This window comes from Trifolium pratense, linkage group LG2 (genome assembly GCF_020283565.1).
Source record: "Trifolium pratense cultivar HEN17-A07 linkage group LG2, ARS_RC_1.1, whole genome shotgun sequence".
Taxonomy (NCBI): Eukaryota; Viridiplantae; Streptophyta; class Magnoliopsida; order Fabales; family Fabaceae; genus Trifolium; species Trifolium pratense.
In genome coordinates this window covers 41,247,999-41,264,165 of record NC_060060.1, presented here as the reverse complement: position 1 = coordinate 41,264,165, position 16,167 = coordinate 41,247,999, and the positions used below count along the sequence as shown (strand labels likewise).

At 31.6% G+C, this 16,167-nt stretch overlaps 4 protein-coding genes across 4 annotated transcripts; 3 read left to right on the top strand and 1 right to left on the bottom strand.

Annotated features, from left to right (window-relative positions):
• Positions 1-2,473: 2,473 nt before the first annotated feature.
• Positions 2,474-2,929, bottom strand: LOC123904711 (agamous-like MADS-box protein AGL80). The gene has a single exon (XM_045954340.1). The coding sequence runs from the start codon at positions 2,927-2,929 to the stop codon at positions 2,474-2,476; it is 456 nt and encodes a 151-aa protein (XP_045810296.1).
• Positions 2,930-5,202: 2,273 nt separating this feature from the next.
• Positions 5,203-6,144, top strand: LOC123908505 (dehydration-responsive element-binding protein 1E-like). The gene has a single exon (XM_045959161.1). The coding sequence runs from the start codon at positions 5,265-5,267 to the stop codon at positions 5,943-5,945; it is 681 nt and encodes a 226-aa protein (XP_045815117.1). The 5' UTR covers positions 5,203-5,264; the 3' UTR covers positions 5,946-6,144.
• A 1,834-nt stretch (positions 6,145-7,978) lies between these two features.
• Positions 7,979-8,786, top strand: LOC123905878 (dehydration-responsive element-binding protein 1E-like). Its single transcript, XM_045955654.1, has one exon. The coding sequence runs from the start codon at positions 8,048-8,050 to the stop codon at positions 8,696-8,698; it is 651 nt and encodes a 216-aa protein (XP_045811610.1). The 5' UTR covers positions 7,979-8,047; the 3' UTR covers positions 8,699-8,786.
• A 1,238-nt stretch (positions 8,787-10,024) lies between these two features.
• On the top strand, positions 10,025-15,699 carry LOC123905877. The gene is made up of 9 exons (XM_045955653.1): positions 10,025-10,225; positions 11,200-11,351; positions 11,636-11,723; positions 12,134-12,626; positions 13,134-13,211; positions 13,834-13,931; positions 14,015-14,140; positions 14,277-14,366; positions 15,276-15,699. The coding sequence occupies exons 1-9, from the start codon at positions 10,160-10,162 to the stop codon at positions 15,402-15,404; spliced, it is 1,320 nt and encodes a 439-aa protein (XP_045811609.1). The 5' UTR covers positions 10,025-10,159; the 3' UTR covers positions 15,405-15,699.
• Positions 15,700-16,167: the final 468 nt, after the last annotated feature.

Below are 16,167 nucleotides of genomic sequence, written 5' to 3'. Positions count from 1 at the left end.
AATATTGGATTCTGTTATTTTTTATTTTTTTTTGACAAAGATTGTGTTATTTTTTAAAAGTATTGGATTTGTACAATAGGATCGATCATACGGAATGGATGAGTTTGATTTTGGATATATTCAATTAAAAAAATTAACATAACAAAGAATTTTATAAAAAAAATCAATGAAAACAAAATAATAATGAATCAATATATTTTTTTTTTTTGACGAAATAATGAATCAATATATATATAACCAAATATAATCAACAAATCTTATCAAAAAAAAAAAATCAACAAAAGAAATATATAACAAACCAAGTATTCCGTAAAAAAAAAAACCAACCAAGCATTGTCTGTCAGGGGTTCAAACTTGATTAATTAATAATTAATAACTATAATTTAATATATATAAATATATACACACAAATATATTAAAAAGTTATATATTGTTGTCCCATAAGTCTTATCTCAACCGGAAAAAAATGCCGAAATTGTTAGGTCGAATGTCGTGACCCGGGTTCGAATCCGGGATCCCACAATTATATGAGTTTATTTTAGTGGATTTACCACTTCATCTAAGACAAAAAAAAAAAGATATATATTACTTTCTAAAAAAAACAATTATATTGTACTTATGGCTCGTTTGAAATAGTTTATTTTGAGCTTATGAAAAATAACTTATGCAAATAAATATGTTTTTATGTATTATTATTAGTTTGTCAAAGTAATTTATGAAAAAATACCTTATAAAAATATAGTTTTCGTCAGTAAGAACTTATAAATTAACATAAAAACTTATTTATTTGCATAAGCTATTTTGCATAAGCTCAAAAACAAGCTATTTCAAACGGACCCTTAGTAAATGCGTCTAAATTCAAAATGAATGTTTGAAATTTTGGGACGACACAACTTGTTGCAATGTAACTATATCGGAATTAGATTAGGTGTGCAGTCATTTTATAGTCGTCCGATCACGATCGGACGGTTTAAACAAATACAATAAAAAAATACAGTTTTTAAGTTACGACCTTCCGATCTTGATCGGACGGCTATAAATGGCCCGAGTGCGCAAAACATGTGACTGCATGGAATCCGGATTCAACTATATCACATGATGTCTTTTTTAGAATTGGAATTTGAGTTTAACTCAACTTTACAAAATCGACTTGTAAGGTGGATATAACTATCATACACGGGACAACAAATCTTGCATTGACGAGTAATTCTGTAACGAGACTAATTTTACCATATCATAAAAATAAAATCATGGCAACGCCGTGACCCATACATACGCACGGGTATTATACTATAGTTTCATTCAAAGTGGTACAAACTATTAAATATATATAGGGAGGGTCAGGGCCGGTTCCGAGATTTTGGAGGCTCCGGGACAAATAATAAAAATGGACGACTAATAAAAATATAATTTTTTAAAAAAGAAATATTGGTAGTGTTTTTAATAAAAATTACAACTTAAATTTATAAATTAATTCTTTATTAATATAATTTTCTTAAAAAAATAAATAAAGTAGTCAAATTATTTATAAGTTATAGAGTTTTTTTTTTGTCAGATTTATAGAGTGTTTTTATTTATAAAATAAACAATAATAGTTGTGTAAATTCATCATAGAAGTCTTAAATAAAATAAAAAAACAAATCTGTCTCAAGGGGAATTCAAACTCACGACCCTAAAGTTTTAAATACCATTGAGGTGCATGCACTAATGGACCAAGGTGTCTTTTGTGAAATTAATTGTCAAAACAAATACTTAACCTATATTTTAAATGATGGGTTTGAAGAAGGAAAATTGAGGCCCCAACTTTTTTGAGGCCCTGGGCTGGAGGCTTGGTTGCCTTGGCCCAAAACCGGGCCTGGGGAGGGTCATGCTAACCGGTGTCCCAGGACACTGGTTAAGGAAACCAAAAAAAGAAATATTTGAATCGAAAGTAATACTTTTTAGGGTCTTGTTAACATGTGCATATAGGGCACATGATAAGATATCTTAATATAGAAATTTAACATTTAATGATACAAGATATTTAATGCTTGAAAAATTAAAATGCAAAAATTTTAAGGCATAATTTCTATTTTTACTACCTTAACATGTGTCATGTATGCACATGTTAACATTCTCCTACTTTTTAAACTTTTGAGAAGTTGACTGCACAAATTTCAATGTCATATTACTATATTTTTATCTTTAAATAGTGGATTTCATTGTACTACAATATACTAGTATAAGTTATGGATAATAGATTCACACATTAAACATCATTGATGGCTAGCCTAGTGGATACATTGCTTTTAGCTATAATAAAATATGACAGGGAAATAAGAAAAATTCGATCCAAGTGCAATATAGGTGCAAAGTAAAAATGTGAGGGATTTAAAATAAAATAAATAAATAAATAATAGAAATACAGGTGTAAAATTATAAAATCTAGGGGGTGCATATATCAACACCATATCTCTAATAAGTGGCTTCGTGGCTAGCTACTTTTCAGCGTGCTAATTTTGTGATTACAAGCTCTAATCTTAACATCTATAGAAGCCATGAAGTTTCTGAGTTGATTCTCATCCATCTTATTAAAATGTGGATGCCATGTTGGATACTTGATGCTGATGATATCTTTATGCACTTTAGTAATCCCAGCTTTAACCATATTTTTCTTAATTCTAAAGTAATCATTGACATCAAATACTTTAGGAGTTTTATCAATCTTTTGATGCTCATATTCTTGAAGCATGGAGTTTACCGTTGCAAGATCTTCTGGCCATGTCATTGGTCCTTCATTATTTTCATCATACATGACCAAACAAGCTTTTGCTCCCGACTTAGTAATTTGAGATATTTTTGATTTTAATCCTTTTTTTCTTTGCCTGAAACATACTTTGCGAGGATTCTCATCTTGAATGTATTTCATAGCTGTTTTTGCCCGACCCATTCTACAAATTAAAAAGGAAAAGGTTAAAAATATAGTCAAAATTTTGACATAATAATAATAATAATAATAATAATAATAATAATAATACTAATATAATATTAGGTTAAATATAGTTTTTAATTTTATGCATTTATCAAAATTTTAAAGATTGTTTTAATTTTCAGACATGTTTAGAATATTATAATTTCTTTTACAAAACTTTAGAATTTTTTTAAAGGAGAGTAATTAAATCTGAAATTTTCAAACTAACAAAAATATAAAGTAACAGAAATCTCACTTATAAATCAAATTTTGAGTTTTTTTTTATGAGCTTTTTATAGTGTTCTAAGCATGTATTCAAAGTAATTATTCCAAAATTCAAATTGATTTAACAGCAAGAGAGTAAAACTATACGTGTAATATAATTATAAAAAATGATATATAATTAGTTTGAGAGTTGAATGGTTCTTTACACAAAAGAGAAGAGAAAAACAAATTAAGGAGAAATGGTTCAGAGTTTAAGTCAATAAAAGTGCAAAATACTCTTGACAAAAAAAAAAGTGCAAAATACTAATTAACATTAACAATTATATCTTTCATTGTTTAAAAAAAACAGAGAAAAACAAACACAAAAACATATATACTAAAATAAAATCAAACAAAGAACAGAAACAATTGCATAAAAACCATATGTACAAAACAAAATCAAACACGAGAACAAGAACAAAAGAAAAATCAATTTTACATGTAAATATAAAATACAGAAATTATAAGAGCTATAGCTAGCAATGTATTTTACCTTAACCGTGGTTGCTCTCTCAATGTCATACGTTAGAAAAACAAGAGATGTATAAATAGAAAAGGGTTATAGCCAGAGATGGGATGTTTTAAAAAATAATTAAACCTTTTTATTTGTGAATAAAATCTTTAAATTATATTTTTCTATAAAACCTGTCTATCAAATTGTAAATAGAATTAGTCAAAAAAGTTGTAAATAAAATTAGACAATATTTTATTAATTGACTGTGAAAATCTGTAACAAAAAACAATTGACTGTGAAAATCTTTGACACAAATTTAATATATGTTTTTTTTTTTTTGTCAAGATTCTATTCAATATTTCTACCAAAGTGAAATTACTATATTTTTTTAGAAGATTTACGGTCTAAAAAAAAATAAGATTTTGTTTTATTTTTGATAAAAATAAATAAAATTTTGGTACATATCTTATTTGAATATATACTGGTGGATCGTTGAGGTGGATAATTCTGATAAGTACAAAAATAAATAAATAGTAGTACTCTATGAGCAGATCATAATTATCCACTCAACAGTATGCATGTACATATTCATATAAGATATATACGAAAAAAATTTACCTAAAAAATATATACTCTATGAAACAATTACAAAAATTGAGTATATCTCATAAAGACATGATTTTTTTAAAAAAATAAAATAATTTAGTGACCAAAAATTCAATCGATAAGTTTTGTCTTTTTTTATTTAAGATAAATTGAACTAACATGTGGCAACTATTTGACAAACGAAATTATTGATCATGACTGTAAAAAAAAAAAAAGGATAAAACACACGTTTTAAACATTTCCATTCCTTTGTTCCCATATTGCCATTAATATATGGTGCATGAATGGATGAGTATAGTATAGTAGTGGGAAACACCCAGGTCGACTCGATCAAGGTGTAAACAACAACTATTAGTATACGGAAGGAGTGATCTATATAAACCCGATTCGTTTCACGCTGTATTGAATCTCAACCATCGATTTTAAATCAAATGATTCAGATTATAAGTTTAATTTATACTAAAAAAAACTCAACTACGATCGGAAGAAGATTAAAATCACATGTTAGAACCGACTCCGAACCAGATTAGACGGTCCAATAAGTTAGATATTAATAATGAAAAACAAAAAAAAACAAATCTCAACTGATAATTTAAAATCGGACGACTCAGATCAAATACAAACATTTTATATTTCTTGAAATCCACTTCAATATAAATCGAAATCAACCTTAATAATTTAATTTGTCCCTATGAATGTCATTGTCGTCTATATAAGCTGTCCCATAAAAAAGTTCAACAATTTGCTTACTTAGTACAAGTAGTGGTGAAACCCGTGGGATTCCATCACAGTGGCCCACATAGAAATAGTACTATATTATCTTAACTTAACTGTCTCCGTGTTCGCGTCACATACGTAGTCGTGTGTCCTATGCAACCTCATCAATAAGCTATATAAACTCCACACACTCACTTTCCTCACTAGCAAAAAACACTTCTCAGCAAATTCAATTCAATAACATACATAATAAAAGCAACTTAATTTTTTCTTATGAATTTTTTCTTGTCATCATTTGGTGAATACTACTCAGATACTTCTTCTTCATCGGAAACAACTTCTTCAAACCGTATAAGCTCTTCTTCAGAAGTCATTTTGGCATCTACTAAACCAAAGAAGAAAGCAGGGAGAAGAGTGTTTAAGGAAACAAGACATCCTGTGTACCGAGGAGTACGAAGAAGAAACAATAACAAGTGGGTTTGTGAGATGAGAATTCCAAACAAAAACAACAAAAGCAATAAGTCAAGAATTTGGCTTGGAACATATACAACACCTGAAATGGCTGCACGTGCACATGATGTTGCTGCACTTACTCTTAAGGGAAATTCAGCTTGTCTTAATTTTGCTGATTCGGCGTGGAAGTTGAGGTTGCCGGAGTCGAATGACGCCGTGGAGATACGGAGGGCGGCAATGGAGGCTGCTAAGTTGTTTGCTGTTGAAGATGGAGTTGTTGTGGATGATGATGATATGGTAGATTCCAAAAAGAATGTACTGGAGGTACAAATTCCGGCGGTGTCGTCGGAATTTGAAGACTTTAATAATTTGCTTTTGAGTATTGCCAATGAGCCTTTACGTTCACTTCCTACTTCACCAATAAATTATGGTGGTACTAGTAACTGGGGTGACATGGAGATGTTTGATACTCAAATTTCACTATGGAATTTCTCAATTTGATTAGTAAAACTTTTTTTAAGTCGAGAGTGAAGTCACATTAATATTTTTTGATAGATTCAAAATAAATTTCGAAACACACAAGGTATATAGATGTAATTGTAGTTTGCTGATTATTAGTTAGTTACTCACTTGCTAAGTGATGTGCAAATTCTTTGATGTAAACTTTCTCATATGTATTCAATACAATTCTATTTTATAATCCGTGTATCTTTTTTATTTTTTATGGCCTCTATCTATTATTTATTATTAAGTTTCAATCAAAAAATTTGGTTCAAGTGGATAACGAGCTTTCCACAGGAGAACCTAAATATGATACTTAGCAAAAATAATTTTTAATCAAATTTTACTTAACTCACGATCGAACTCTGAATTACTAGATATTTTTCCCAATACCAAAATTAAAAGTTTCGTGAAACAAAAAAAAATGAGCCACTCGGTTGGAAATGAGTGGCTATGAAGCAAACCTGTGAAGCTACAAACCATGTGAGGCAATTTTTTGGTACTTCAACAAAGAATTAGCACTTGCACCTTAAGCAATTCTGTGATACTTTGAGAACCATGATAACAAGTATATTGATTGAGGTGTGTTATTCAAACACAAATTTTGAGACACAAAATTACCACAACTCTCTTTCTACTCACAAGCACGTAAAATGATATATGCAAAAAATATTAAAAAAATATATATATATATTTGTTGTATTTTTTGTCAAATAAATGTGTTTACATAACATTTTTCATATTGATTTATGTCTTAATTCAACAAATGATGTAATATGTGTTTCTATGTCTTGTTTTATTTCGTAATTCTTTTAATTTTCTATAAAATAAATTATTCTTTCATGGATCTAGATGAATTAGAAGTTAAGCATGTTTAAATTTTTATTTAAGGTTTGTTTGGCGAAACATATTTTTTTAGCTTATATAGCTATATACTTATAACACATATGATGAAAAATGACCTATTTAGGGTATGTTTAAATTGACTTATTTTTTAGTTTATGCGAAATAACTTATGCAAATAAATAAGTTTTTATGTATTATTATAATTTTTTCAAGGTAGTTTATAAGAAAACAACATATAAAGATATAATTTTTTGTTAGTAAAAACTTATGAATTAACATAAAAATTTATTTATTTTAATAAGCTAAAAAATAAGCCAATTCTAAACGGGGCCTTAGTAATTAACATTTTCTCTCACGCTTATATAGTTTACCATTTTTCTTTCAATTTTACATTTGACATCTTACTTGAAATAAAAATTAAAAATAAATTAAACATAATTTTTTATGTAATTTTATATTTATAAATTTGTTCACCCAAATTTTATCAAACACTATAAATTAAATCAATTATATTGCTATTAACTAACTTATGTCCCCATGAGCTTAATTACCTCAGTTAATAAGGAACATTGCATGCGCATTTTATATGTAGGGGTTACTATTTGAACTCCGAACACCTCAGTTATCCACCTGTGAAATTTCTAACTACCACGTGCTGATAAAAAAATTTATTTACTATAAATTAGTATTGTTTATCAGCTATTCAATATATTTTGCAAACAAATACCCTTGATATGAAATATTGGGCATTTGACAAACGTGATTATTCATTGTAACCAAAGTAAGGATAAAACACGTTTTAAATATTTCAGTTCCTTGTTGCAATATTGCGGCCATAACTATCTGCAGCATGGATGGGTATTGGGAAACACCCAAGTCGATCAAGCTGTCAACTATATAAGAATCAATGATTGATATAAAATCCAAATCAAACCTTAATTTGTAGTTATCATCATCATGTATAGTATATTATTAGTATATGCTGTCCCAAAAAAGTTTAACAATTTGCTTACTTATTACTTAGTAGTAGTGAAAGCCGTGGGCCGTGGGCCTCCATCACACTGGCCCACTTATATAATACACTATCTTAAACTAACGTGTTGGTGTCACTTACGTGGTCCTGTACTATGCCACCTCACCAATAAGCTATATAAACTCCACACACACACATTCACTTCTTCACAACCAAAAAGATTAAAAACTTCTAAGCAAATTCAATTCAATTACATACATAATAAGCAACTTAATTTTTTCTGATGGATTTTTTCATGTCATTATCTGGTGAGTACTCAGATACTTCTTCATCAGAAACAAGTTCTTCAAACCTTATAAGTTCTTCAGAAGTGATTTTGGCATCTACTAAGCCAAAGAAACAAGCAGGGAGAAGAGTGTTTAAGGAAACAAGACATCCTGTGTACCGAGGAGTACGAAGAAGAAACAATAACAAATGGGTTTGTGAGATGAGAATTCCAAACAAAAACAACAAAAGCAATAAGTCAAGAATTTGGCTTGGAACATATCCAACACCTGAAATGGCTGCACGTGCACATGATGTTGCTGCACTTACTCTTAAGGGAAAATCAGCTTGTCTTAATTTTGCTGATTCGGCGTGGAAGTTGAGGTTACCGGAGTCGAATGACGCGGTGGAGATAAGACGAGCGGCAATGGAAGCTGCTAAGTTGTTTGCTGGTGAAGATGGTGTGGTTGTAGATGATATGGAAGATTCCAAAAAGAATGTATTGAATGTACAAGTTCCGGTAGTGACGTCTGAATTTGAAGAGTTGCATGATTTGCTTTTGAGTATTGCAAATGAGCCCTTACGTTCACCTCCTCCTTCAATGAATGATTATTGGGGTGATATGGAGATATTTGACACTCCAATTTCATTGTGGAACTTCTCAATTTAACAAAAGTTGTATTATTCTTGGATGGTGTGGAATTGATTTTGTAAAACTTTCTTTTTAGTTGAGTTTGAAATGCAGTCACATTAATTTATTTTTTGTTAGATTTAATTAAGATGAATTTTGAAAACACAAAGTGTATTGGTTTGTGATTAGATAATACTCCATCAGTCTCAATATATCAACAAAAGTTGAGTTTAATTATAAATATATTTTTATATCAACAAATGTGAGACTCTTAGCACACTACTAACATTCAACACTATTGGATTAATTAGTGTGTGCATATATTGATGAGTGGTATATATAAAGAAAGCTTATTAGCCTATTAGTAGATAGTCCAATAGACATTGAAAGAGGCTTATGCTTCATGCTTCATAAAATTTGGGTATATGTATAATTAACTTTAACATGATAAGTTATTGAAAAACGATTATGAAACATATATTTTGAAGAAAGTCGAATGAGTGATTTAAGGTCCATAAGATCCAAAGTGCAATTTAAGTATTTATGACTTAATTATTTTGACATACAATAATAATAATAATAATAATAATAATAATTTGGGTATATGTTTTCCATCAAGCGAAAACTTTTTCCTTACGTACACTTGCATTGTCGTTGATACTCTATCAATAAAATGAGAGAACGTATGATCGAGAACTTCCAACAATTTGCGAGAACTTCCAACAATCAGGTTAGGTTAGGTTACGTTACGAACGATGAGAACGATTTGAGAGAGAGAGAGAGCGAGAGAGAGAGAGAGAGAGAGAGAGAGAGAGAGATAAGATTTGTTTGTGTGTGTGTGAGAGAGAGGAGTTGTGAGGTGCGGCGCTTGAAAGAGAAGGAAAATATAATGTATTAATTAGGGTTATGAGTTATGAAAGTATGACCCGTGATAATATCCAAATAAAGGTTCCGGGTTAACCTGCTAACTTACAAGGTCCAGGTTCATTCTTTTACAAAATGATATATATACCTTGTTTGACCACTATTATATCCATATGCTAGATACCTATATTACAAAATAGGAGAGCTAGGATGGGAAAAAATTTGGGGGAGGGGGTGTAGAATGAAGATATCACTCTTCTGAACATAACTTAGCTATTGGGCCTAGACAAGACATGTGGCCCTTATTTCATAAGCGTGGACAATATTCAGTACAGCACGTGCTCCATGTGAAACATACAGAACCCGGGTAACCCTAATCGTGTCTCCATCCAACGGTTCAAATTGAAATTACATTCCCCACCCGATCCAACGGATCTAATTATACCGTTTCACATTATGGTAAAATACTAATAATATATTCAATATTTTAATTATTTTTATGAAGTACCCTTTTTTATTTTATTTTATTTTTTAGAAAAAAGAGGCTTTTCTTTTCCCATTCAATTTTTATTTTTGTCCTTCATAATTTCATCGAGTGCTAGCTTCTGCATCTGCGAATAATTCTCAGAAAAATCGATGATGAGAGGTTCGAAGCGTTTGGCTGTATCGGAACCAAACCAGGCTAATAACAACGAAACGACAGTAAGTGTCACTTTTAACTCTATTTCCTTCGTCGTTTTGTAGCTTCACCTTAATTCCAATTTCATTCAATTTTATTACTTATGTTTGTAATTAGCTTTTTTATAAGTTCTTCTTTTTTTGCAATTGAGTTCTTATTGGTAGTATATTCAACAACAATAGTTATTAGTAGTGACTAACTGTGCGTTTGGTTCTGCAGTGACAAAAATTGATTTTTAACTTATTGATTTTGGCTGAAAGTGAGTTTGAATGTAATTGTGTTTGGTTGCTCTCGAGTATAATTGATTTTGTCTCCCGAATTAATTCTAACTCGAAGTTAGAATTTTTAGCTTTTGGTACCCGTGAGCTTCCCTCGGTTGGCAGGGACATTGCACTATATGTGTAGGAGTCTGGGTTCGAACCCCGGACACTCCACTGTGCATTTTCTAGCCACTAGACTACTTACCAAATAAAAAAATAATTTTTAGCTTTTGAGTCTAAACGTGATTTTTGCATTCAAATTTATTGTTCAACGGACTTTTATGTAAATATATTCAAACATAAGCTACTTTGCATTCACCATTAAAAAAAAAAGCTACTTTGCATTCAATTCACAGTAAAATCAATTCAATTAAAATCAATTTTTATCACCGCAAAACCAAACATGCACTATAATTATGCATGTTTGATTATTACATTTAAAAGTTGATTTTATTTTGGATGGTATTTGACATTCCTGCACATTCCTGCACCGGAGGATGGTATTTGACATTCCTTCTGTATTCAAGTTTTGATTTTATTTTGGATGAGAAAGAATAGTGGTTCTTATTCAGCAATTAATGTGGGCATCTAACGCTTCTTTTTCTTTGGAAGTATTATCTTTATTTGGAAGCTTAATATATCTCTGTATTCGCGGTTAATGCTAAATTGTCTAAGAGCTTTGCAAGTATTATCTTTATTTGGAAGCTTAATATACATCCATTTTTAACATGATGCAGTTTCAGAATAAAAGAATAATGGAAGGATCTCTCTTTGATGTCCATAGGGCTGAACCATCCCAACAACTGATGGGGGAAACACCCCAATTGGATATGAAACAAGCAGAGTCATCCCAGCAGCATGTGAGAGCTTTAAATACCCAGTTTGCAAGGTTCATCTTTAATTTAATGTCAACAAATTTGCTTTTTATTGATTTCCGCATTTCAGTTTTTCGAGTCAATAAGAAAAAGGTTTGGCCTGGATAATTGGATTTGATTCATTGTTCTAGTCCTTAGTTTAGCCTATTCGTTAGTGCTTCTCACTTTCCATACATCATGATGCCTTGATATATTAAAATCCAGGCTAAAGGAGTTTTGATTTCCATGGTTATGAATGTTGTGTTGGTTATTGTTATTCCACAACCTCTCTAATTAGTATATTGTGTCTTTCTCACAGCTGGGTTCAAACACAATTGAAGAATCATCCTGATGAGCTTTGGGAAGATGGTGTCAGGGATTACTTAGATCATGCTACAAGCATTATGGTAATTGTTCACATGGACTAATGCGCGAAAGCCGTGTATACTTGTTCTTCTAATTTACTTGGTGTTACTATATATACCCAAGTAATATGTTATTGAAGGTGCCATTTGCAGGAAGCTGATTCCATATCTAGTAGAATTGTTGTTTATGTGGCTGTGTATGCTGCAACGAAATAAGCAGATGCATCCACATCAGATACATAGACACCTACATATGTGAAAACACTAGCATCCTACTTGAAATTAGATATGCATGGTTATAATAATACCATTTCTATATGTTTGCCGTAGAATTGGAGTCTGTTTATTTCTACAAGGACAAATATTAATGCTTTCTGTTAATAAATAAGAATGTTGTAAGTCATGCATCTGCAGAGTTAAAAACATTGACCATGTAATGTGTATTGTTTCAGGAAAAATTTAGCGATGTTGTCAACTGGCTCAAAGCAAATGCCACAAAGGCAGAAAATTCTACTCCTGGTGCTTTTGCTGGGAAAAAGTTTGTGTCTGAAGTAACAAACAAAGAAAATAAAATTTTTGGAGAAAAAACTGGATCTCCTCCTGTTAGTACTGCTACGAATTTTGCTACCAAGACAGAAAATTCTACTTCCGGTGCCGGTGCTTTTTTTGCTGGGAATAAGTTTATGCCTGTAGTAACAAACAATGAAAATAAAATTTTTGGAGAAAAAACTGGATCTCCTCCTGTTAGTACTGCTACGAATTTTGCTACCAAGACAGAAAATTCTACTGCCGGTGCCGGTGCTTTTTTTGCTGGGAATAAGTTTTCGCCTGAAGTAACAAACAAAGAAAATAAAACTGGATCTCCTCTTGCTAGTAGTGCTGCAAATTTTGCTAGTCCGTGGACCCCTGGGATATTTTCAAACAATCAAAACCCTTTTACATTTGGTAGGTCCTATATGTTATCTTCTTACATGTTAAACTAACTCTAGAATGAGTCACATTTATGGTACCCTAGACTGGCTACTTTTTCTGTTTCAAGGCACACCATTCAATAGGTAAAATATGTCTGAATATTTACCTTATGAAATGAAAGACCGAAAAATTTGATCGTATTGTGGAAATTTTCTGGTATAGATGATAGTTGAGATTTCTGTTGAAGTTACGTTAATCTGGCTTTGGAATCTGATAATAAATTGGAGCTTTGTGCGAATATGCTAATATTATGACGTGTCAGGCGTCCTTTACGGATGACCTCATGTCATGTCTAGAACTTCATATTCCATTTAGATCCAAATTTGTAAATAAAATAAAATAATAGACATATGACAATTAGCAAATTTAAAATTCATACTTAATATATTCTGCCATTTATTTTATCCAATTTAGTGCTATACCTTGAACTTATGCATGAAGTAATGTATCTTTTATGATTATTATTTTTTTGGTGAAAAGGAGGGAACAACACTTCAGGAAATCAAAGTTCAGCCCCCTCCAACTCCAATCACAACGCTTCAGATGATGTGGATGCTGGTGAGGATTCAATGCTTTTACATCTTGCTCTTCCCATTGACCTGTCATTATCAGCATTCAGCAATTACTTCATTGCATATACAGATTAACCCATCCGTCTCTGTATAGTTTATTTAATTTAATATTTCTTTGTTCCTTTTCTGATGCGCAGGGTTTGTTAGAAATACTTCATTTATTAATATTACTATTATTCAGTGATGAATTTTTTCTTTTTAAAATGATTGTTAGTGAAAGTTTCTTCTTCTTGCTGGTAGGCGGTGATGGTAAATGTTTGACTGGCTATAGATACCATGCTGTTGTAGGGATGTATATTTTTTTGAAGAAGTTGTAGGATTGTATATTAACTGTTGTTCCTTCATATATTATATGCTTTTGATGAAAGATACCATTTGTTGGAAGTAGCATAATTTTTAATCTGCAGCTTTTGTGAGATAAACATGGAATCTGCCCCTGCCCCCCTAATTAGTGGTAGAAATCATTACTGAATGATTAGATTCATCACGGCCTTGTACTGTAGCTTAACATCTTGCAATCCATCAATAAACTTGCTTGCCTTGTTTATGACATTGCCAAATTTGTATATTATGATACCAGTGAAAAAATGTTGTTTGTTTGGTCTCAGAAAACGAGGAAGAGCAGCCCAGCAGCCCATCAGTGAAGAAGTCAGAAGAGAAAGGTGTAGTAGTTGTGCATGAAGTGAAGTGCAAGCTTTATGTGAAGGTTTGTTTCTTTTGTAGGGCAGCATATTTATTTTTCCGCTCTTGTTTCAATTCAACTTGATTTTGTTCCCTTGGTATGTTCAGTCAACTGACCCAACAGATAAGGACGTATGGAAAGATAAAGGAATGGGACATCTGTCCATTAAATGCAAAGAGGGGGTCGCCAAGGCTTCCAAAGAGTCCAAACCTACAATTATTGTTCGAAATGAGGTTTGTTTGTTTTATACGTTCTTAGTTCTTATCTACTGGTATCTCTTCAGGGAATCGACTTAACTGTAATTTCTAGGCTTCTAGCTTGTTCATTGAGAATTTCACTTATTGTTTCTGTTACCTCTAACAATGGCAGGTAGGAAAAATTCTTCTCAATGCCTTGTTGTATCATGGAATCAAGACAAATCCACAGAAGAATTCTCTTGTTGCGATATTTCATACTTCGGTAAGGAAGTGAAAACTTGCACATATAACTCGATACCTTCATGCAGATACTGAAAAAAAAAGTTCCTTTTAGCAAAACATAGGAAAACCACTGTAGAGAAAATTAATGCTTGAATTGTTTAGAGAGTTGAAAGGAAACTTGACATGTTTAGAATAGGTTACAGTGCTTGCAGACTGCAAGTTGCAGTCCTACAACAGATGTTTTGGATTTGCTGTAGTTGCAAAATCCTGAAATTTTCAATTCACGCATCTGGACCGTCTAATCAAAGATCATCTGACAACTCACGTTTCAACTACGTATTTTGAATCCGATTTAACAAGTTGAAATGTGAGCTGTTCAATCATTGATCAAACGGACCAAAGATGCATGATTGTTGCTTATTCAAGATTTCTCAACCCTAGGGAATGTGGATCCTCTTATGTCAATGTATCAGTCCTATCACATCGAGTTTCTATTTGGATTTCCTGCAGTTGCAAAATCAGATGATCAAATCAGGATCTTTTTTGTTTCAATTTTCTGTTTTCACTTTTAATTACAAAAATATACTATATTGTTTTTATTTTATTTCAATATTAAGCATAGGAAACAATGAAAAAGTTTGCAATAATTATCATGAAGTGTTAGAAAAGTTCAGTCTCTCTTAAAAACGTTAAAAACAACCCATGAGCTGATACTTGTAGCTTTTTTATTCCTTTCCCTCTTTAAGAGAAAGATAACAGAATATAGTACTTAATAATGGTCGAATATTAGTATCCTTTTTTTGCTTTTAGTAGATTTACCGCATTAACTGACTTTACTTAGTGAGATAAGACTTTGTTGTTGTTGTTGTTGTCGTCGTGTAGTTTTACCGCATGTTATGTGATTGAATAGTCCATAGAAACTGTATGTGAAACTTGAGATTTTTTGTAGGGTAATGCTGATGGTAATGGTGGAGATAATGATAGTGTTGTTGCACGTACATTTTTGATTCGGATGAAAACAGAAGATGATCGAAATAAACTGGCTTCAACTATTCAAGAATATGCTCCGGCATCTTGAGAGTACAAGCACGTGAACGAGAGTTATGATTATTGTGCCATCCCTGGGCCATCAAAAGTTACAGAGTACTATATCCACCTTCAATTTTTTCCCTTTCACAAAATTTGAAATTTTCTTTATAAAGTGTCAATTTTTGAGATTCAGTTTAGAGGGTGCCGCTTATGTACCATCTAAAATCCCTTAGATCAATGCAATTGTTGTTTAGGTGTGAATGTGATACACGAGAACAGATCCTTTCTGGTGGGTTTTACACCGGAGAGTGTTGAGTTGATATCTTCACCTTTCGTTTCTCCTTTATGTGGTAGTCACAAATTAGTGGGAAGGGGTCCTCTCCCTCGTGGTTTTCACGGTACGGAGTGAAGTTTGAATCTTAGCCATTCAATAGTTTTTAATAGCTGTGTCAAAAAGAAAATAGCACAGCCATTAGCCACCTTGCAGCAAAAAAAACGTGGCTGGGATTTAACTGGAGACAATTTACACTATAGAGGATTTTTGCACCCCAAATTAGTGGTCAAGATTTCACTGGAAAAAAATTTACAAGGGAAAGAATCTGCTCCGGTGATACATGCATTGCCTTGCAGAGTTCTACCTTTTTCATGCTATAAGCAAGGCAATCTTGAGTGAATTCAATAATTTATGTTCAGTTTGAAACTGCGGCAGGAAAAGCCAGACACCCAGTGGATTTGAAGCTGATAGTTCTAGCTTCAAAGTAGTGTGTTTGAAAAACATTAAAATCACAGTAAAATATTACAGTAAATATACA